Source organism: Delphinus delphis, chromosome 11, assembly GCF_949987515.2.
Source record: "Delphinus delphis chromosome 11, mDelDel1.2, whole genome shotgun sequence".
In the NCBI taxonomy this organism is placed as follows: Eukaryota; Metazoa; Chordata; class Mammalia; order Artiodactyla; family Delphinidae; genus Delphinus; species Delphinus delphis.
The window spans coordinates 40,140,921-40,163,506 of NC_082693.1; the positions used below are offsets into that span (position 1 = coordinate 40,140,921).

Sequence of the window (22,586 nt, forward strand, 5' to 3'; positions counted from 1 at the left end):
CCAGCTGGGGCACAGCTGAGGCCCAGGACCCACGCACTCAGCAGAGGCTTGTGGCGGGGGGGCTCAGGCCCAGGCCCAGCACAGCCGGAGGGGGCCTCAGATGGGTGGGGGTTCAGGCCTGGGACCCCAGCAGGCTTGCTGGGGCCTGAGCAGGCGGGTGAGAAGTATTCCCCTCCAATCCCCCAATCCCCTGAAGGTCCCTCTTCGTCCCCACTGTCCCATGTCCATGAGTGGGCACCTCTGAGCGTGGGAACATTTCCCCTCCCCCATCCCCCCTCAGGGGTGCTGGTCCCATCCCACCTCTGCTTTTTTTTTTTCACACACACTGTATTTTATTTTTACAAGATATAAATAAACTGACACCAAGCATTGTAAATGGATGACCACAATAAAAGCAACAATGATTGCAATTACCAAACACGAAGCACACTCATACTATGTCATAATATTGACATTCAGTCCAGTAATCCTCCACTGTAACAGCTCCTTTACTTTGCAGTGAAAATTGATTTGTATATTTTTTGCCTCTGAGTCCTTGTGGGATTTTTTTTGTTTTTATTGAAACAGAAAGTCACAAATATTATAATCATCCTCATCAGTTCACTCAGTCCCATGTAATTAATTTTTTTTCATCTTGATCTTTGTTAACACTTTTATGAATTCATCAGTTTTCCATTAGAGTTCTGAAAATGCTTATTCATTCCGTTCAGCAGTATAGTCAGTTACCAGAAACCTGTATTTGTCAGTCTTTTCCATGAATTCCTTGAAGATGAAACACTTTTATAGGAACATTTTTGCAAAAGTATCAGAGAACTGTCTGTAAATGACAAAAGACTTAAAAATGACCACGGATAAAGATTTGATGAAAGTTCATAATAATGCAATTGACAAGGAAATTTAGTTATTTCTGAGATATACATTTTAAAATAATAACTAGAATTATGACTTATAACATTATACCAGAACATATAAGATTTTTAGAAATTTCATGTAATGTCTGAAACATTTATATTAACATATTTCCATACAAATAACCCAAAGAAAGTTCAGTATTAGTGTCTTTTTTGTTTGTTTGTTTGTTTGTTTATACTACAGGTTCTTATTACTCATCAATTTTATACACATCAGTGTATACATGTCAATCCCAATCGCCCAATTCAGCACACCACCATCCCCACCCCACCGCGGTTTTCCCCCCTTGGTGTCCATACGTTTGTCCTCTACATCTGTGTCTCAACTTCTGCCCTGCAAACCGGTTCATCTGTACCATTTTTCTAGGTTCCACATACATGCGTTTATATACGATATTTGTTTTCCTCTTTCTGACTTTCTTCACTCTGTATGGCAGTCTCTAGATCCATCCACATCTCAGCAAATGACTGAATTTCATTCCATTTTATGGCTGAGTACTATTCCATTGTATATATGTACCACATCTTCTTTATCCATTCATCTGTCAATGAGCATTTAGGTTGCTTCCGTGTCCTGGCTATTGTAAATAGTGCTGCAATGAACATTGTGGTGCATGTGTCTTTTTGAATTATGGTTTTCTCTGGGTATATGCCCAGTAGTGAGATTGCTGGGTCATATGGTAATTCTATTTTTAGCTTTTTAAGGAACCTCCAGACTGTTCTCCATAGTGGCTGTATCAATTTACATTCCCACCAACAGTACAAGAGGGTTCCCTTTTCTCCACACCCTCTCCAGCACTTATTGTTTGTAGATTTTTTGATGATGACCATTCTAACTCGTGTGGGGTGATACCGCATTGTAGTTTTGATTTGCATTTCTCTAATAATTAGTGATGTTGAGCAGCTTTTCATCTGCTTCTTGGCCATCTGTATGTCTTCATTGGAGAAATGTCTATTTAGTTCTTCTGCCCATTTTTGGATTGGGTTGTTTGTTTCTTTAATATTGAGCTGCATGAGCTGTTTATATATTTTGGAGATAATCCTTTGTCCATTCATTCGTTTGTGAATATCTTCTCCCATTCTGAGGGTTGTCTTTTCATCTTGTTTATGGTTTCCTTTGCTGTGCAAATGCTTTGAAGTTTCATTAGGTCCCATTTGTTTATTTTTGTTTTTATTTCCATAACTCTATGAGGTGGATCAAAAAAGATCTTGCTGTGATTTATGTCAAAGAGTGTTCTTCCTATGTTTTCTTCTAAGAGTTTTATAGGTCCGGACTTACATTTAGGTCTTTAATCTATTTTGAGTTTATTTTTGTGTATGGTGTTAGGGGGTGTTCTAATTTCACTCTTTTACATGTAGCTGTCCAGTTTTCCCAGCACCACTTATTGAAGAGATTGTCTTTTCTCCATTGTATATCTTTGCCTCCTTTGTCATAGATCAGTTGACCATAGGTGCATGGGTTTATCTATGGGCTTTCTATTTTGTTCCATTGATCTATGTTTCTGTTTTTGTGCCAGTACCATATTGTCTTGATTACTGTAGCTTTGTAGTATAGTCTGAAGTCAGGGAGTCTGATTCCTCCAGCTCCGTTTTTTCCCCTCAAGACTGCTTTGGCTATTCAGGGTCTTTTGTGTCTCCATACAAATTTTAAGATGATTTGTTCTAGTTCTGTAAAAAATGCCATTGGTAATTTGATAGGGATTGCATTGAATCTGTAGATTGCTTTGGGTAGTATAGTCATTTTCACAATATTGATTCTTCCAATCCAAGAACATGGTGTATCTCTCCATCTGTTGGTATCATTTTAAATTTCTTTCATCAGTGTCTTAGAGTTTTCTGCATACAGGTCTTTTTTTTCCCTAGGTAGGTTTATTCCTAGGTATTTTATTCTTTTTGTTGCAATGGTAAATGGGAGTGTTTCCATAATTATTCTTTCAGATTTTTCATCATTAGTGTATAGGAAGGAAGAGATTTCTGTGCATTAATTTGTATTCTACAACTTTACCAAATTCCTTGATTAGCTCTAGTAGTTTTCTGGTGGCATTTTTAGGATTCTCTATGTATAGTATCATGTCATCTGCAAACAGTGACAGTTTTACTTCTTTTCCAATTTGTATTCCTTTTATTTATTTTTCTTCTCTGATTGCTGTGGTTGGGACTTCCAAAACTATGTTGAATAATAGTGGTGAGAGTGGACATCCTCGTCTTTTTCCTGATCATAGAGGAAATGCTTTCAGTTTTTCACCATTGAGAATGATGTTTGCTGTGGGTTTGTCATATGGCCTTTATTATGTTGAGGTAGGTTCCCTCTATGCCCACTTTCTGGAGAGTTTTTTTCATAAATGGGTGTTGAATTTTGACAAAAGGTTTTTCTGCATCTATTGAGATGATCATATGGTTTCTATTCTTCAATTTGTTAATATGATGTATCACATTGATTGATTTGTGTATATTGAAGAATCCTTAGATCCCTGGGATAAATCCCACTTGATCATGGTGTATGATCCTTTTAATGTGTTGTTGGATTCTGTTTGCTAGTATATTGTTGAGGATTTTTGCATCTATTTTCATCAGTGATATTGGTCTGTAATTTTCTTTTTTTTGTAGTATCTTTGTCTGGTTTTGGTATCAGGGTGATGTTGGCCTCATAGAATGAGTTTGGGAGTGTTGCATCCTCTGCAATTTTTTGGAAGAGTTTCAGAAGGATGGGTGTTAGCTCTTCTCTAAATGTCTGATAGAATTCACCTGTGAAGCCATCTAGTCCTGGAGTTTTGTTTGTTGGAATATTTTTAATCATAGTTTCAATTTCATTACTTGTGATTGGTCTGTTCATATTTTCTATTTCTTTCTGGTTCAATCTTGGAAGTTTATACCTTACTAAGAATTTGTCCATTTCTTCCAGGTTGTCCATTTTCTTGGCATAGAGTTGCTTGTAGTAGTCTCTTAGGATACTTTGTATTTCTGCAGTGTCTGTTGTAACTTCTCCTGTTTCATTTTTAATTTTATTGATTTGAGTCCTCTCCCTCTTTTTCTTGATGAGCCTGGCTAATGGTTTATCAATTTTGTTTATCTTCTCAAAGAACCAGCTTTTAGTTTTATTGATCTGTGCTACTGTTTTCTTTGTTTCTATTTCATTTATTTCTGCTCTGATCTTTATAATTTCTTTCCTTCTGCTAACTTTGGGTTTTGTTTGTTCTTCTTTCTCTAATTCCTTTAGGTATAAGGTTAGATTGTTTATTTGAGATTTTTCTTGTTTCTTGAGGTAGGCTTGTATAGCTATAAACTTCTCTCTTAGAACTGCTTTTGCTGAATGCCATAGGTTTTGGATCGTCATGTTTTCATTGTCATTTTTCTCTAGGTATTTTTTGATTTCCTCTTTGATTTCTTCAGTGATATCTTGGTTATTTAGTAACGTATTGTTTAGCCTCCACGTGTTTGTGATTTTTACTTTTTTTCCCTGTAATTTCTAATCTCATAGCATTGTGGTCAGAAAAGATGCTTGATATGATTTCAATATTCTTAAATTTACTGAGGCTTGATTTGTGACCCAAGATGTGATCTATCCTGGAGAATGTTCCATGCGCACTTGAGAAGTGTAATCTGCTGTTTTTGGATGGAATGTCCTATAAATATCAATTAAATCTGTCTGGTCTATTGTGTTATTTAAAGCTTCTGTTTCCTTATTTATTTTCATTTTGGATGATCTGTCCATTTGTGTAAGTGAGGTGTTAAAGTCCCCAACTGTTATTGTGTTACTGTCGATTTCCTCTTTTATAGCTGTTAGCAGTTGCTTTATGTATTGAGGTGCTCCTATGTTGGGTGCATATATATTTATATTTGTTATACCTTCTTCTTGGATTGATCCCTTGATCATTATGTAGTGTCCTTCCTTGTCTCTTGTAACATTTTTTATTTTAAAGTCTATTTTATCTGATATGAGTATTGCTACTCCAGCTTTCTTTTGATTTCCATTTGCATGGAATATCTTTTTGCATCCCCTCACTTTCAGTCTATATCTGTCCCTAGGTCCTAAGTGGGTCTCTTGTAGACTGCATAGATGTAGGACTTGTTTTCATGTCCATTCAGTGAGCCTGTGTCTTTTGGTTGGAGCATTTAATCCATTCACGTTTAAGGTAATTATTGATATGTATGTTCCTATGACCATTTTCTTAATGGTTTTGGGTTTGTTTTTGTAGATCCTTTTCTTCTCTTGTGTTTTCCACTTAGAGAACTTCCTTTAGCATTTGTTGTAGAGCTGGTTTGGTGGTGCTGACTTCTCTTAGCTTTTGCTTGTCTGTAAAGCTTTTGATTTCTCCATCGAGTCTGAATGAGATCCTTGCCAGGTAGAGTAATCTTGGTTGTAGGTTCTTCCCTTTCATCACTTTCAGTATATCATGCCACTCCCTTCTGGCTTGTAGAGTTTCTGCTGAGAAATCAGCTGTTAACCTTATGGGAGTTCCCTTGTATGTTATTTGTCGTTTTTCCCTTGCTGCTTTCAATAATTTTTCTTTGTCTTTAATTTTTGCCAATTTGATTACTATGTATCTCAGTGTGTTTCTCCTTGCGTTTATCCTGTATGGGACTCACTGTGCTTCCTGGACTTGGGTGACTATTTCCTTTCCCATGTTAGGGAAGTGTTCGACTATAATCTCCTCAAATATTTTCTCTGGTCCTTTCTCTCTCTCTCCTCCTTCTGGGACCCCTATAATGCAAATGTTGTTGCGTTTAATGTTGTCCCAGAGGTCTCTTAAGCTGTCTTCATTTCTTTTCATTCTTTTTTCTTTTTTCTGTTCCACAGCAGTGAATTCCACCATTCTGTCTTCCAGGTCACTTATCCATTCTTCTGCCTCAGTTATTCTGCTATTGATTCTTTCTAGTATAATTTTCATTTCAGTTATTGTATTGTTCATCCCTCTTTGTTCTTTAATTCTTCTAGGTCTTTGTTAAACATTTCTTGCATCTTCTCGATCTTTGCCTCCATTCTTTTTCCGAGGTCCTGGATCATCTTCACTACCATTATTCTGAATTCTTTTTCTGGAAGGTTGCCCATCTCAACTTCATTTAGTTGTTTTTCTGGGCTTTTATCTTGTTCCTTCATCTGGTACATAGCCCTCTGCCTTTTCATTTTGTCTGTCTTTCTGTGAATGTGATTTTCGTTCCACAGGCTGCAGGATTGTAATTCTTCTTGCTTCTGCACTCTGCCCTCTTGTGGATGAGGCTATCTAAGAGGCTTAATGGGAGGGACTGTTGGTGGGTAGCGCTGACTGTTGCTCTGGTGGGCAGAGCTCAGTAAAACTTTAATCCACTTGACTGTTGATGGGTGGGGCTGGGTTCCCTCCCTGTTGGTTGTTTGGCCTGAGGCAACCCAACACTGGAGCCTACCTGGGCTCTTTGGTGGGGCTAATGACAGACTCGGAGGGATCACGCCAAGGAGTACTATCCAGAACTTCTGCTGTAAGTGTCCTTGGCCCCACAGTGAGCCACAGCACCCCCCGCCACGCCATGCCTCTGCAGGAGACCCTCCAACACTAGCAGGTAGGTCTGGTTCAGTCTCCCCTGGGGTCACTACTCCTTCCCCTGGATCCCGTGTGCACACTACTTTGTCTGTGCCCTCCAAGAGTGGAGTCTATGTTTCCCCCAGTCCTCTCCCAGTCCTGTAATCAATTAATTCCCACTAGGCTTCAAAGTCTGATTCTCTACAAATTCCTCCTCCCGTTGCCAGACCCCCAGGTTGGGAAGCCTGACCTGGGGCTCAGAACCTTCACTCCAGTGGGTGGACCTCTGTGTTATAAGTGTTCTCCAGTCTGTGAGTCACCCACCCAGCAGTTATGGGATTTGATTTTACTGTGATTGTGCCCCTCCTACTGTCTCATTGTGGCTTCTCCTTTGTATTTGGATGTGGGGTATCTTTTTTGGTGAGTTCCAGTGTCTTCCTGTCGATGATTGTTCAGCAGCTAGTTGTGATTCTGGTGTTCTCTCAAGAGGGAATGAGAGCACGTCCTTCTACTCTGCCATCTTGGTTCCCCTCTCGCTTGTCTTTAAGTTTGTTTCCTGGGCAAATGTCCAAGCAGTGACTGGGAGAATGACTCACTCTGGTCTCTGTGAAACTCTAACTTCTCTCTGTTTCTTCCTCTGTAACAGCCCCACCTCCATTTTTCTTTCCCCTCTCCCTCCCACATCCTACCTGGTCACGTGGGGATTCCTCCTGTCCCCTTAGGTGTCTGAGGTCCCCACCAGCACTTAGTAGGTGCCCTAGTTGTGAGGAGATGCGAACTCCATGTCCTTCTACTCTGCCATCTTGACTCCGTCCCCCAAAATAGACTTTAAATTTTTTAAAAGATTGCAAGAGACTGTAATAAAAAGATTCAATAGAGGAAGAAGATATAACAATTATAAAAATGTACACACCTAATAACATACCCTCCAAATATAAGAAGCAAAAATTAACAGACTTGAAGGGAGAAATAGATAGTTCTACAGCAATAAGGGGAGATTTCACTTTCAGTAATGGACAGAACAACTAGACAGAGATAAATTAGGAAATGGAGGACTTGAACAACCAATAAACCATCTAGATATAACAGATGTATACAGAATACTCCATCAAATAACAGAGTACAAGAAAAGGGACTTCCCTGGTGGTCTAGTGGTTAAGACTCCACACTCCCAATGCTGGGGACATGGGTTTGATCCCTGGTCAGGGAACTAAGAGCTCACATGCCTTACCATGTGGCCAAAAACAAACAAAAATACCCAGAATACACAATTTTTTCAACTGCATGTGGGGCATTCTCCAGGATAGACCATTCTCCAGGATAGGCCACAAAATAAATCTCAATGTATTTAAAAATATATTATACAAAGTATCTTTTCCAACCACAGTGAGATGAAATTATAAATCAACCACAGAAGGAAAATTGGAAAATTCACAAATATGTGGAAATTAACACATTCTTAAACAAGTGAGTCAAAGATGAGATTACAAAGGAAATTAAAAAATTCTAAGAGATGAAAATGAAATCACAACATACAAAAACTTATGGGGGGAGGGCTTCCCTGGTGGTGCAGTGTTTAAGAATCCTTCTGCCAATGCAGGGGACACAGGGGACGCAGGTTCTTCCCCTGGTCTGGGAAGATCCCACATGCTGCAGAGCAACTAAGCCTGTGCACCACAACTACTGAGCCTGAGCTCTAGAGCCCGTGAACCACAACTACTGAAGCCTGCGTTCCTATAGCCCAAGCTCTGCAACAAGAGAAGGCACCACAGTGAGAAGCCCATGCACCAAAATGAAGGGTAGCCCCTGCTTGTCGCAACTAGAGAAAACCCTTGTGCAGCAACAAAGACCCAACGCAACCAAAAATAAATAAATTAATTAATTAATTAAAAAAAAAACTTATGGGGGGACTTCCATGGTGGTGCAGTGGTTAAGAATCCACCTGCCAATGAAGGGGACACAGGTTCAATCCCTGGTCCAGGAAGATCCCACATGCTGCGGAGCCACTAAGCCTGTGCACCACAACTACTGAACCTGTGTGCTGCAACTACTGAAGCCCGTGTGCTCTAAGGCCCATATGCTGCAACTACTGAGCCCATGTGCTGCAACTACTGAAGCCCACATGCTCTAAGGCCCATATGCTGCAACTACTGAGCCCATGCGCTGCAACTACTGAAGCCCATGCGCCTAGATCCCGTGCTCTGCAACAAGAGAAGCCACTGCAATGAGAAGCCTGTGAACCGCTCTCAACAACTAGAGAAAGCCCTCGTGCAGCAACGAAGACCCAATGCAGCCAAAACAAAAAACAAAAAACTTATGGAATGTAGCAAAAGCAGTGCTAGGAGGGAAATTTATAGGAATAAACATGAAAAAAAGAAGGTCTCAAGTCAACAACCTAACTTTATACCTTGAATGAACTAGAGAAAGAAAAATTAACCCAAAGCTAGCAGAAAGAAGGATTAGAAAAATTAGAGCAGACTTAAAAAAAAAAAAAGAGTATAGGGACTTCCCTGGTGGTCCAGTGGTTAAGACTCTGTGCTTCCACTGCAGGGGGTGTGGGTTTGATCCCTGGTCAGGGAACTAAGATCCCACATGCCACGTGGTGTGGCCAAAAAAAATAAAAAAGAAAAGAAAATGTACACATACACACATACACACACAATGGAATACTACTCAGCCATAAAAAAGAATGAAATTTTGCCATTTGCAACAACATGGATGGACCTAGAGGGTACTATGCTTAGTGAAATAAGTCAGACAGAGAAAAACAAATACTGTATGATATCACTTATATCTGGAATCTAAAAAATACAACAAACTAGTGAATATAACAAAAAAGAAGCAGATTCACAGATATAGAGAGCAAACTAGTGGTTACCCGTGGAGAGAGGGAAGGGGGGAGGGGCAGTATAGCAGTAGGGGAACAAGAGATACAAGCTATTAGGTATAAAAGAAGCTACAAGGATATATTGTACAACACAGGGAATATAGTCAATATTTTATAATAACTATAAATGGAGTATAACCTTTAAAAATTGTGAATCACGGAATGGGTGGGTGAATGGATGGGTGGATCGGTGGTGGATGGGTAGATGAATGAGTGGGTGGGTGGATGGATGGGTGGATAGCTGGTTGGGTGGGTGGAAGAAAAATTATGAATCACTATATTGTACACCCATAACATAAAATATTGTACATCAATTATACTTCAATTTTAAAAATTTTTAAAGAAAAAAGTAGGATTACAAGAGGGTACTATGAACGATTATATGCCACCAAATTGTTAACCTAGATGAAATGGAAAAATTCCTGAAAACACAAAACATATGAAAACTGAATAACAAAGAAATATAAAATCTGAATAGATACATAACTAGAACAGAGAACAAACCAGTAATAAAAAACCTCCCAACAAAGAAAAGTCCTAGACCAGGTGGCTTCACTGGTGAATTCTACCAAACTGGAGAGTTGGTATGTCCTGAGGTAGACCAGTAAAAGTGTATTGCTCGCCTTGCCCACTGAAAGAAAATTGCGTCTGGTGGTCCATATTGACAGGTATGGAGAAAGCCATTTGCCAGATCAGTAGCTGCATACCAGGTACCAGTGTGTGCGATAATTTGCTCAAGCAATGAAACCACATCTGGTACATCAGCTGCAATTGGAGTCACCACCTGATTAATTTTACAATAATCCACTGTCATTCTCAAAGGTCCATCTCTCTTCTGCACAGGCCAGATAGGCAAGTTGAATGAGGATGTGGTGGGAATTACCACTCCTGCATCTTTCCCTGATGGTGGCATTTACTTCTGCAATTCCTCTAGAAATGCAGTATTGTTTTTGGTTCACTACTTTCCTAGGTAAAGGCAGCTCTAGTGGCTTCCACTTGGCATTTCCCACCACAATAGCCCTCACTCCACAGGTCAGGGAACTAGTGTGGGGATTCTGCCAGCTGCTGAGTATGTCTTTTCCTTTTACATATTCCAGAATTGGCAAAATAACCACAGGATGGGTTCAGGGACCCAGTGGGCCCACTGTGATATGGACCTGAGCTAAAACTGTTAATCACATGACTTCTGTAAGTCCCTACTCTGACTGGTAGACCATAGATTACACTTTGGATCTCCTAGAATTAGTGTCAGTTCAGAGCCAGTAGTCCCCAAAAGGTCTGGTTATTTCCTTTTCTCCAATGCACAGTTATCCTGGTAAAAGGCCAGTTCTCTTCAGAGAAGGCTTGGAGAAGGATTAATAGTATAAAATTTTGACAGTGTCCTTCTGCAAGGAAACCCAACCTCCCCTTCATTCAAGGGGTTCTGGGTCTGTAAACTGGCTTAAGTCTGGGAATTGATTGAGGGGCCATGACTCTCTGTTGTTACGATTCAGGTTAGACTTTTGTTCACTTGACCTAGAAGTTTTCCACTTATACAGATCAGGTAAGAATTTAGTAGGTTCCTAACTATTTTACTTTTAGTAGGAATACCGTGATCGACTAGCCAATGCCATAGTTCTTCATAAGTCAGACTATTCTCATTGATGCTTTGACTCTGCTGTCCATTATGGTAACCATGCCCACTTGGCCTTTGATGGTTGACTGCCACCAGTTGGTCCTTGGCATCTCAGGATCCAATCACTCCCATTGTTTTTAGATTTCCCACTGTAAGGTCTGGTCTACAGAGAAGAGTGATAACAGAGTTCTCCAAGAATGCCAAGGCTCCTCTCGTACATCTGTTTCTCACAGTCATGATGAAAGGTATGTCTTCTGGACTCTCCCAGGTTGGATGAGCAGATCTTCAATGACAAATCCACTTTAACATTCCAATCTCTCTAAGCCTTTTAATTCTTTCCCCTACATTAGACAAGTCTGGCATGTCTAACTTATTCACTGTGAGTAACCTTTCGGTCCATGTTTCAGTCAACCAACCAAACTGTTAGAACCTTTTCTGATTCCCCAAGCTGAAATGTTAAATACTGAATCTCAGCTTAGTGAGTCTGCATCAGGTGGCCTGATCCAACTTTATGTTCCTTCCACCATTATCCCACATCTTTAACATCCATTCCCACACATATTCCCTGGATTTCTGCCTGTAAAAATTAGAAAACTCAAGTAGTTCTTCTGGAGTCTAGTGTACCTCCTCATGAGTCACTCTTTGTAACTCACCTTTAGTGGCCTACTGGCATTTGAATCTAGTTATAGATCTAGAAACAAAGAAATACTGTGGGAGTGGTTCCTGAGGAAACTCAGCCTTGTCTTGCATGACAACTGCCTCAGGAGAGGTCAGTACAGTTTCCTCAGGCAATGCAGGGTTAATACTCTCAGACAGGGGTGGAGTGGCCATTCCCACTGGTGTTGGGTGAAGAGGCCACTCCCCTGGCAAAGAACACTCATCAGAATTTAGAGCTTTCAACATCCCAAGCTTTAACGAAGTCTTTCCACACATCCCCATTCCAACTTTCAGGATCCCATTCCTTTTCAGTCAATGCCCTGACTTTATAAATTTATTTATTTATATTTAGCTGCATTGGGTCTTCGTTGCTGTGTGCGGGCTTCTCATTGCAGTGGCTTCTCTTGTTGCAGAGCACGGGCTCTAGGCACGTGGGCTTCAGTAGTTGTGGCACGTGGGCTCAGCAGTTGTGGCACACAGGCTTTGTTGCTCCATGGCATGTGGGATCTTCCTGGACCAGGGCTCAAACCCGTGTCCCCTGCATTGGCAGGAGGATTCTTAACCACTGCGTCACCAGGGTAGTCCCAATGCCCTCACTCTAACATTAGCCACCCAGTGAGGCTGGGAGATCAACTTGTAATTCAGTTAGTCAGAGAATGAGATTCTTCGTTTAATTTTCATCAGTCTTAGCCTGGAGCTACAGGAGATTAAGGGTCTCCTTTAAGGCACACACAGAAGCTTTCAGGTCATTTATGTGGCACTTGAGCTGGGAATCTGATTCCCTGAGCTCATCCTTTTCTTTCCCCACTTTGTTCAGTGACATTAGGAGCAACCAACCAATCTCATTATATTTGTTAATTTGCCAAAAATGTTTGAAAGTGTCATATACACAGTCACCCAGGTTCTTGCTTCTTATAAGCAGTGCATTAGGAATATCCAATGGTGACATTTTGCATATCTTAATTGCCAGATCATGCCAAGGATGGAGATAAACAGGATACTGGCTCTAAGTAGTTAAGGTGCATGTCAAAGGGATGATTTCAATGAGCCCAGATTCTTGCATCTTCCCAGTTAATGAATTTAGAGAAGTGTGAAATTCATTAACTTGAAATATCTGGTTTTCTTTAATTAACAATAATCTTTTTTGATGTTCCAACTACCTGTTGTTGTTGGTTTTTTTTTTAATGCAAAACATCCTATATATCCTTGGTCCTCCCTTACCTCTTTGGAACAGTCCCTCACAGCTATCTGAGAGGCTGTCTCCTGGGCTTAAGTTTTCAGCAAGTGCACCAAATAAAACATAATTCTCAACTTTAAGGTTGTGCATTTTTTTTCAGTTGATATATATCTTTTTTTTCTCTTATAATGAATCAGCTCACATGATTGTGGAGGCTAAGAAGTCTCATGATCTCTACTTGGCAAGCTAGAGACCCAGGAGAGCCCAAGGTATAGTTCCAGTCTAAAAGCCAGCAGGTCCAAGACCCAAGAAGAGCTGATGTTTCAGTTCAAGCCTAAAGACTGAAAAGACTAAAGTCCCAGCCCAAGGCAGTCAGACAGGTGGAGTTCCCTTCTACTCAGACTTTTTTTGTTCTATTCAGGTCTTTAATTGGATAAGACCCACCCACATTAGGGAGGGCATTCTGCTTTACTCAGTCTACTGATTCAAGTGTCAATCTCATCCAGAAACATCTTCACAGACATACCCAGAATATCTGACTAAATGTCTGGGCTCCCTGTGGCCCAGTCAAGTTGACACATAAAATTGATTGGCACAACTATCAACAGAGTAAAAAGGCAATACACAGAGTGGGAGAAAATATTTGCAAATCACATGTCTGATAAGTAATTAACATCCAGAATATATAAAGAATTCCTACAACTCAACAAGAACAAACCTAGTTCCAAAATGGGCAAAAGACTTGAATAGACATTTCTCCAAAGAATATATACACATGACAAGCAAGCACATGAAAAGATGCTCAACATCACTAATCATTTGGGAAATGCAAATCAAAATCACAGTGAGATACTTCAGACCCATTAGGATAGCTATTATGAGAAAAAAAGCCAAAACCTAGAAAATAACAAGTGTTGGTGAGAGTGTGAGGAAATTGGAACCCTTGTGCACTGCTGATAAGGATGTAAAATGGTGCAGCCATACGGAAAACAGTATGGCAGTTCCTTAAGAAATGAAAAATAAAATTATCATATGATCCAGCAATTCTACTCCTGGATATACAAAGAATTGACAGCAGGGACTTAAACAGATATTTGTACTCCTATGTTCATAGCAGCATTATTCACAACAGCAGAGAGGTGGAAGCAACTTGCGTGTCCAATGATGAATGAGTGGATAAACAAAACGTGATATATACATACAATGGAATAATAGTTAGCCTTTAAAAGAAAGGAAATTCTAACAGATACTGCAATAGTGATGAACGCTGAGGACATGCTAAATGAAATAAACCAGGCACAAAAGGACAAATACTTTATGATTTCACTTAGATAAGGTATCTAGAGTAGGCAAATTCATAGAGACAGAAAGATGAATCGTTGTCGCCAGGGTTTGGGGGAAAAGGGGAATGGGTAGTTACTGTTTAACGGGTCAGTGTTTCTGTTTGCGGTGATGAAAAAGTTAGTTATGAAAAAGTTTAGTTAACAAAAATGTAGCTAATCGAATACAACGTAGTAAAAAGAATGCTACATCATGAGTAAATGGGATTTACTCTAAAAGTGTAAGGTTGGTTTAACATTCCTAACATTAATGTAATTCACTATATTGCCAGATTCAAACAGGGGGAAAAAATCATGATTATCTCCTTAGATGCGGTAAAACCTTTTGATAAAACCCAATGCCTATTCCTGATTAAAAACTCACCAGGGGCTTCCCTGGTGGCGCAGTGGTTGAGAGTTCGCCTGCCGATGCAGGGGACACGCGTTTGTGCCCCGGTCCGGGAAGATCCCACGTGCCGCGGAGCGGCTGGGCCCGTGAGCCATGGCCGGTGAGCTTGCGCGTCCGGAGCCTGTGCTCCGCAACGGGAGAGGCCACAACAGTGAGAGGCCCGCGTACAGCAAAAAAAAAAAAACTCACCAAACTAGGAAAAGAAGGAATTTCCCAACTTGATAAAGAGCCATAAAATATATACAGTTGTTTCATACTTAATGGTAGAAGACTGAATGCTTTCCGCTAAAGCCTAACATCAAGAAAAAAGCAAGGTTGTCTCATCACTTTTATTCAACTTGATATTGGAGGTCCTAGCCTAACCAATGAGTCAAGAACCAAGTTTAAGTGCACAGAGATATGAAAGGAGGAAATAAAACTGTCTCTATTAGTATATGATAGGATTGTCTATGTAGAAAATCCAAAGACTGTACAAAGAATATCTATGAGAACTAATAAATTAGGTTTCAGTATACAAGATCAATATACAAAAATTTATTGTATTTCTTTGTTAGTTGTGAACACTCGAGAATAGAAATTAAGGAACAATACTATTTACAATAATATAAAAAATATGAACTACTTGGGGATAAATCTGACAAAAGATATGCAAAGCACTTCTGAGAAAAATTAGACCTAAATAAATGGAGATATATGCTATATTCAAGGGTCAGAGACTCAATATTGTTAAGATTTCAATTCTCCCCCAATTGATCTACAAATTAAATACATTCCCAGTCAAAATACCAGTAGGCTTTTTTTTTTTCCCCAATAGTATTTGACAGACTGATTCTAAATATCCTATGGAAAAGCAAAGGGAGAAAGCAGTGTGGATAAAGACAGTTTTTATTTTTTTTAATAAATTTATTTATTATTTATTTTTGGCTGCTTTGGGTCTTGCTGTGCATGGGCTTTCCCTAGTTACAGCGAGCGGGGGCTACTCTTCATTGAAGTGCCCGGGCTTCTCACTGTGGTGGCTTCTTGTGTTGCGGAGCACGGGCTCTAGGTGTGCGGGCTTCAGTAGTTGTGGCATGTGAGCTCAGTAGTTGTGGCTCGCGGGCTGTAGAGCACAGGCTCGGTAGTTGTGGCACATGGGCTTAGTAGCTCCGTGGCATGTGGGATCTTACCGGACCGAGGCTCAAACCCATGTCCCCTGCATTGGCAGGTGGATTCTTAACCACTGTGCCATCAGGGAAGTCTCAAAGACAGGTTTCAGATTATGAGTGTTTGAGTCTTGAGAGAAAAGCCCAAGAAGAGGAAAAGGAAGTAAAAGGAAGATGAGAGAAGTTGGGCACAATTGAAAGAGAACAAAGTTTAGGAATTAAAACTACATGATTTCAAGAATTATTATGAAACCTCAGTAATCAAGATACTGTGGTATTGCGGGACTTCTCTGGCGGTACAGTGGTTAAGAATCTGTGGTGTACCCTGATACTAGCCGTGGTGTTTCAGTCCGGGTGATGTCATAATAGACCCATTGTGACGTTATCATTGACTCAAACATTTAAAGAGTGCTTACTATATGCAGAGAATTAGGCATTCTATATGCTGTGATGGTAGTGGGTGAAGGGGGGAGGGAGGGAAGGAAAGAATAAACAGGAACGCTAAAAGAAATAAAAAGAAACGCTAAAAGAAATTAAAGCCCTGCTTTAAATGAGCTTAAAATCTAGGTGTTAGAATTCAAGATCCAGTGTATCAAATGTAATTTCTGGTTCTTCTCTCCTCCTGAGGTTTCGCTTAAGAATGTTTAAGCTTGTAATGGAATAATTGTGTTACAACTTCCTCAGCTGCCCTTCAACTTTTCCTAGACTTGTAGTAACTTGGAAGATAGTATTTGCATGAAGATCACACTCTTTGCACTGCCTAGTGGCTCATTTTTTCAAGAAGCCTGACTGTAGACGTTCTGTAGTTGGCTGGGAAATTGAAGGGAAGAAGAAGGCTTTGACGTTCTGTAGTTGGCTGGGAAATTGAAGGGAACGCTTAGAGGCTGCTTTCTAACTGAAAGAAGAGTACTTTGGGCAGCTCCTCTGATTGTAGAGGTGGTGAAAGGATTTAGGACACTAGAGCAATTAAAAGGACAGATGGTTTTGTTGGTTGTGTAGATTATTTTTTAATTTAAAAAAATGTGAAAAGTACAGAAAGAAATATAACAAATAGCCATGTGCCTACCACCCAGAATGAACAGATATTAACATTTTGTCATATTTGCTTCAGATATTTTTAAATAAAAGAAAGCATTAGAGATAAAGTTGAAGTCCCCTTTGGTGTTCTCCCCAGACTCCTTCCTTCCTGTTTTTCCCTCTTCAGAGGGCCATAACAAGCATGAATTTGATGTATTTGTGTCTAGTCTCTGTTTATATACTTTTATTGCAGGTGTATGTGTTCATAACTATGTAATATCATTTTGTATGTTTTAGATTTTATATAAATTGTGGATGTATAACAATTTCTCTATGAGAACTTCCTATGTTGAGTCCTTATTGTAACTTAGTCCTATGTTGAGTGCTTGTTGTAAACTTGTAAATTTAAACAATTTGTTTCAGCCCTTCAGAGAAAGGGATACAGGGGATCATAATGTAATTGTCTTTTAAAAATATTAATCAATATGTAAGAGCAAGTTAAATATTTTCCCTTCTAAGATCCTGTTGTCTAAATTACTCCCTCCCCTGTGTTCCCAAATCATTTTGTAAACTTTGTATTATAGCACTTATCTCATTGAGTGTAACTATTTATTATTTGTTTCTATCCACCAGTTGGTGAACCTCTCAAAACCAGATGCGGTACTTTAGGTTTCTTTATCTAACATTTGGCATATTCTTCCTCAGTACCTCCATGGAAACTGTCTAAAATTTGGATATTCATTATAGTTTAAAACTCCTCTCCTCATGGAAACTTTTCTAAGTCCCAGAATACTTTCATACTTTCTTTTATTGTTAGACTGCACCCTCCCCCCCAGTCATAAAATATCACTCCCTCCTTTCCTATAAATCACAATTAAGTCTATTTATTCAAGGAAGTTCATAATATTTTCTGAAAGGGCCACATTTTTTTTAAACATCTTTATTGGAGTATAATTGCTTTACAATGGTGTGTTAGTTTCTGCTTTACAACAAAATGAATCAGTTATATATATACATATATCCCCATATCTCTTCCCTCTTGCGTCTCCCTCCCTCCCACTCTCCCACTCCCACCCCTCCAGGCGGTCACAAAGCACCGAGCTGATCTCCCTGAGCTATGCCGCTGCTTCCCACTAGCTATCTACCTTACGTTTGGTACTGTATATATGTCCATGCCTCTCTCTCGCTTTATCACAGCTTACCCTTCCCCCTCCCCATATCCTCAAGTCCATTCTCTAGTAGGCCTGGGTCTTTATTCCTGTCTTACCCCTAGGCTCTTCATGATATTTTTTTTTTCTTAAATTCCATATATATGTGTTAGCATATGGTATTTGTCTCTCTCTTTCTGACTTACTTCACTCTGTATGACAGACTCTAGGTCTATCCACCTCATTACAAATAGTTCAATTTCGTTTCTTTTTATGGCTGAGTAATATTCCATTGTATATATGTGCCACATCTTCTTTATCCATTCATCCGATGATGGACACTTAGGTTGTTTCCATCTCCGGGCTATTGTAAATAGAGCTGCAATGAACATTTTGGTACATGACTCGTTTTGAATTATGGGATTGCTGAGTCATATGGTAGTTCTATTTGTAGTTTTTTAAGGAATCTCCATACTGTTCTCCACAGTGGCTGTATCAATTTACATTCCCACCAACAGTTACATGTACCTGTCCAGTATTCCCAGCACCACTTATTGAAGAGGCTGTCCTTTCTCCACTGTACATTCCTGTGAAAGGGCCACATTTAAGGAGAATTATTTATTTATATAAATGTGAGGTTTCATTAAAATATCTATCATTACCCAGCATTTCTCAACATAATCAATTAATCTATTAAATTACTTTGTTGATAATAATACTATATTGTGAGATCCTTAAATAACTGTTAATTTCTCTTGATTTCTTTATATTGCTTACCCTAGTGGACATTCACAAAGCAGCCTACATACTTGTCAACAAAACTAATTTAGTATTATTGTGCTCTCTCTCTCCTTCATATTTTTTTATGCAGCATGGAATTCATCAGCAACTGGAAATGAAGGCTTTTTAAAGCAAATTTTAAAATCTCTTCAATCTGACAAGCATTTGTTGAGATACTACTATGTGGCTACCATTATACTAGACTGTGAAAAATATATGATAGGGACCTGTGAAGAAACTAAAAAACAACAAAAAAAAATTTAAGATAGAATATAATATTCAAGTGCTAACAAGGGACATGAAGAAGAGACCTGTGAGGAGCAGGGTCTTTGGGAGAATCTTATGGAGAGAGAAGATTGACTGACAAATGAAGGCATTTCAGATAGGCTTTTCAATGAGCCATGGCTTTGGAGGTGAGTGCAGAGTTTGTTATTTCAGGGAAAAAGTAAGGAGACTGGTTTAATTGAGATGAGGTAATGTTGAGTTTACTGCAGATCAGAGTAGGAGAGTATGGGACAGAAATATCAGCAATTCGAAGGGGAAATTAATTTGGCATCTAAATGAAAAATGAAGGGATTCATTTGAGGTTAAGGGAGATTACATAGGATCAGAATGGTAAGGTCTTGAAAGCAAATAATAACAGTTTGGTAAAAATGAAACTTTCAATTTAGGAAGATTTTTTGAAATAATAGAATAGAAAAAATCCATTGGAGAAGATCAAGACATGACTGTTTCAAACGATGAGTGTCAGAGCTAGGATATAGAAGTGGGACTGATAAGGGAGGGATAAATCCTAGTAAGTGTTGCTAAAGATAATAAGGATTTTGGATCATCTAACAGAAAATTATAAAGATAATTTAAAATTTTTTTTGTTGTATTTCATTTGAATTAATGGCAGAACATCAATGAAGAGGCTCTCCAGGCTAAGTACTACCAAATAGGATTATATTGAGCAGAGATGTGGGTACCTAATTCAAGGGAACTTGGGGCAAAGTGTGTTCTAGAGAGCTCCTTCAACTGTAAAATAGGGATAATAGTATTATTGCGTTGGATTGTTTAGATTAATTCACGTAAAATACTTAGAATAGTGCCAGGCATGTAGTAGGCCTTTAATGTACAGCAGTTGCTGTTAATGTATTTACTATTACTGCTGCTTTTTTCCCTTCTCTACTTTTTCCCTGAGAGCCGCCGCCTTTTCGGCAGGGGTGGTTGTTTTTCAGTACATTTTGCACAAGCTCGGCTTTTTATCAGATCTAGGTCTTGGGCCACGAGAACTGCGGAGTTATTATGGCCATGGTAACTATCCGTTTCGCCAGGGATAAAATGCGCCTGTAAAATTTTTACATACTCCCGTGGCACAGAATGGTGCCTTCCTCTGATCGCTTCCCCCGCCCCCCCTCCCCCCGGCCACACGATAGTAGAGTCCATACTGCGGCTGGAAAAGGTAGCGCAAAAGTTGAGCGCGCCGAGGATTTTCTCTTCTCCCGGAAGCAATTGTTCTCTAGAGCCGGAAACAGTTGCTGTTTCAAGGGAGGTGGGACTGGGCGGGTCAGGCCGCAGCGGCTGACGGCGGGGGAGGAGCCGGGTCCGCTGCCGGGTGGAGGGGCCAGGCGAGTGTCCTTATCCTAGCTATTGGGGCTCCGGCCTGTAAGCCAGTTGGAGTCGCGTCGGCGAGAACGATTGGGCCGAGCGGAGAAAGTCATGTTGCTCTTCGTGGAGGTGAGTGGACTTGGGATTCTCGTCCTGCTCTGAGGAGAGCAGGAGTGTGAAGGCGCCGGCCGGTTCCAGCGCCATGTGACTTTCCAGGCCGTACACGGCGCGGAACCGGCAGATAGGCTGACACAGCACCTGGGCCGTGCAGGCCCGCGGCTCCGATTTGCGCGCTCGCAGCACTTTAGGAGGCTGTGAGAGGCGAGCGCCGTGGCGGGGGAGAACCGAAGGTGGAGTATCGAGGCTTCTCTGGTGCGGCGTGAGGATCGGAGGAAGGGGAAAGCGTCCCATATGGACCTTCTAGAGGAGGCGAGCGAGGGGGGGGGGAGGGGGCGGGGAGGGCGGAGTCTGCGGAGAAAAGGGTAATCAGGTGGGCGCGTTCCGGGGTGAACCGAGGCCTCGCGCGGCCCTCTGGGAGCAGGCGAGCAACATGTGGGGCTGCGGAGGCAGGAAGGTGAAATTAGGTAGAAGTGTTTGGGAAAGAAAGTTGAAAGCTTCTGTTTAGCAACCCCCACCAAATTTTGTTTGGTCCCCGTCCCTAGATCTCTGGAACGTTCTGTGGGTGGCAAGCGAGTTACTGTGAACGGAGGAGAAGCCAATAGGGTTTGGCTATATAAAGTTAACTCAGGCAGTCGCTCTGTGGTGAGGAGCTGATTTTATGAACGGATAAGAGCCCTTTACAAGGAAAATTTCAAGAACGAGCGAAACCTAGTTCGGGGAAAGCCGGTTGTTTGGGTTTTTTTTAATTGTTATTTTAACAATAGAAATACTTTTATTACTTTAACTGGAACATCTGCTGTTGGCCTATTTTAGCTTTAAAACGTAGTGGTTTTACGAGGTTCAGTTTCTCTTATTTCTGTCTTTCTCTTGTGTGCAGTGAGCATCAGCTGACTGCCTGGCTAATGCTTTGAGTAGATTCCAGATCATATTGTTCTTGCATTGTGAAAACGTCAAACCAGCAAAGCTGCAACTTCGCAGCTTGGCACTTGTTAACTATGCCCACAAAAAGAATCTTTTCAATGAGGGAAGGAATTTACAGGTTGTATAATGGATCGGGAGCCAGTCTATGGCGGGTTTATTTCAGACGGACTTGGGGAGGGGGGAATCTTAATCTATAGTATTCCGGCATAAAGTAGACACATGCTTCTGCCTTTTTTTTTTTAATCTAACCGACAATATGTAGCTGATAAATTTGATATTTTTATATTGGGTTTTAAAGAGACAGCTACCTTATAGAGTATTCCAACCTTGGTAGTAAAGATTCCAAGTAAATCATGAAGAGATTTAAAATTATTGAATCCATTCTGTTGATCGTTTTTTATCCTCGTTGTTTTCCTTAGGCAGAGTAAGAAATCATATCTGATTTCAAGCAGTGCCAGTTCGTGTTAGGAGTGTTATGCCAAGCAAATGCTGCAGGTTTTAAGTGTGTATGTGTTTTGCCGGGCAAAGGACTGTGAAGTTGTAGTTGTATAAACATGAATTCCAGAATAAACTTTTGAGGTCCAAATTGATTGCTTTGGCTTTGTTAAAATGTGAACTTTAATAATAACTCCATTTATTGACCGTTTAAGCTAGATCCTCTCGTTTCTAAAACAACCTTTCAGTGTTCTATAGAGGAGAAAACTGAGGTGGAGAGTTTAACTTAGTAAGACTAAAGTAGTGGAACTGGGATTTAGATACAGGTCATTCTGAAGCCAAATCATAGCTCTCACTAAAATGTTACATATAGTTAATATTTCCATTTTCTTTCTAAATCAGTATGTGGTTTTTAATTTTTCACATATAATGAGTTTTACTGAAAATTAACAATGGCATTAAATATTTGGGTCTAATTATATGGTATTAAAATCAATAAAATATAACATACTGGTCTTTCGGCATTTTGTTAACTAATATTCAATCCTTGTAACCTCACGATGTAGGAATTATTCTAAATGAGGGAACCAAAGTTCAGAAGTTTGATGTCTAAGGTCATTCAGGTGTAAATAATGTGGAGACTAAAGTCTGAAGTCTGGCTTCTAGAACATAAGTCACAGACTCCAAAACTTATTTTTGCACTTACTTTCCAATAAGCCAGGGGTTCTTAATCTGGGTCCCTAGATGGAATTGAGGAAGTCCGTGAACTTGGTTGAGGAAAAAAAAATTTGCCTGTTTATTTTCACTAGCTTCTAATTGAAATCTAGAATTGAAGAGAATTAAAAATTCTTGACATTTCAATGGATGCAACAAGAGAAGTGTTTTCATATCATATTACAGTTTTTGCAGATATCTTGAAATGTTTACGTGCATTGCTCCTTATTATATGTAAAAAAAAGTCTT

The 22,586-nt window shown here is 40.0% G+C and overlaps 1 protein-coding gene across 4 annotated transcripts in view; it reads left to right on the plus strand.

Moving 5' to 3' along the window:
- The first annotated feature begins 20,130 nt into the window (after positions 1-20,130).
- LARP4 (La ribonucleoprotein 4) overlaps positions 20,131-22,586 on the plus strand; it is a 62,994-nt gene continuing 60,538 nt past the window's right edge. For 3 of the 4 annotated variants that reach the window (XM_060024758.1, XM_060024754.1, XM_060024755.1), the window contains exon 1: positions 20,131-20,276. Coding sequence is in view for 2 of the 4 variants with exons in the window: in XM_060024754.1 (XP_059880737.1) it covers positions 20,259-20,276 (18 nt within the window). In the remaining 2 variants the exon portion in view is untranslated. Of the gene's footprint in view, positions 20,277-20,298; positions 20,498-22,586 lie in introns of those variants that run through there. The other variant, XM_060024759.1, reaches the window with a different exon arrangement.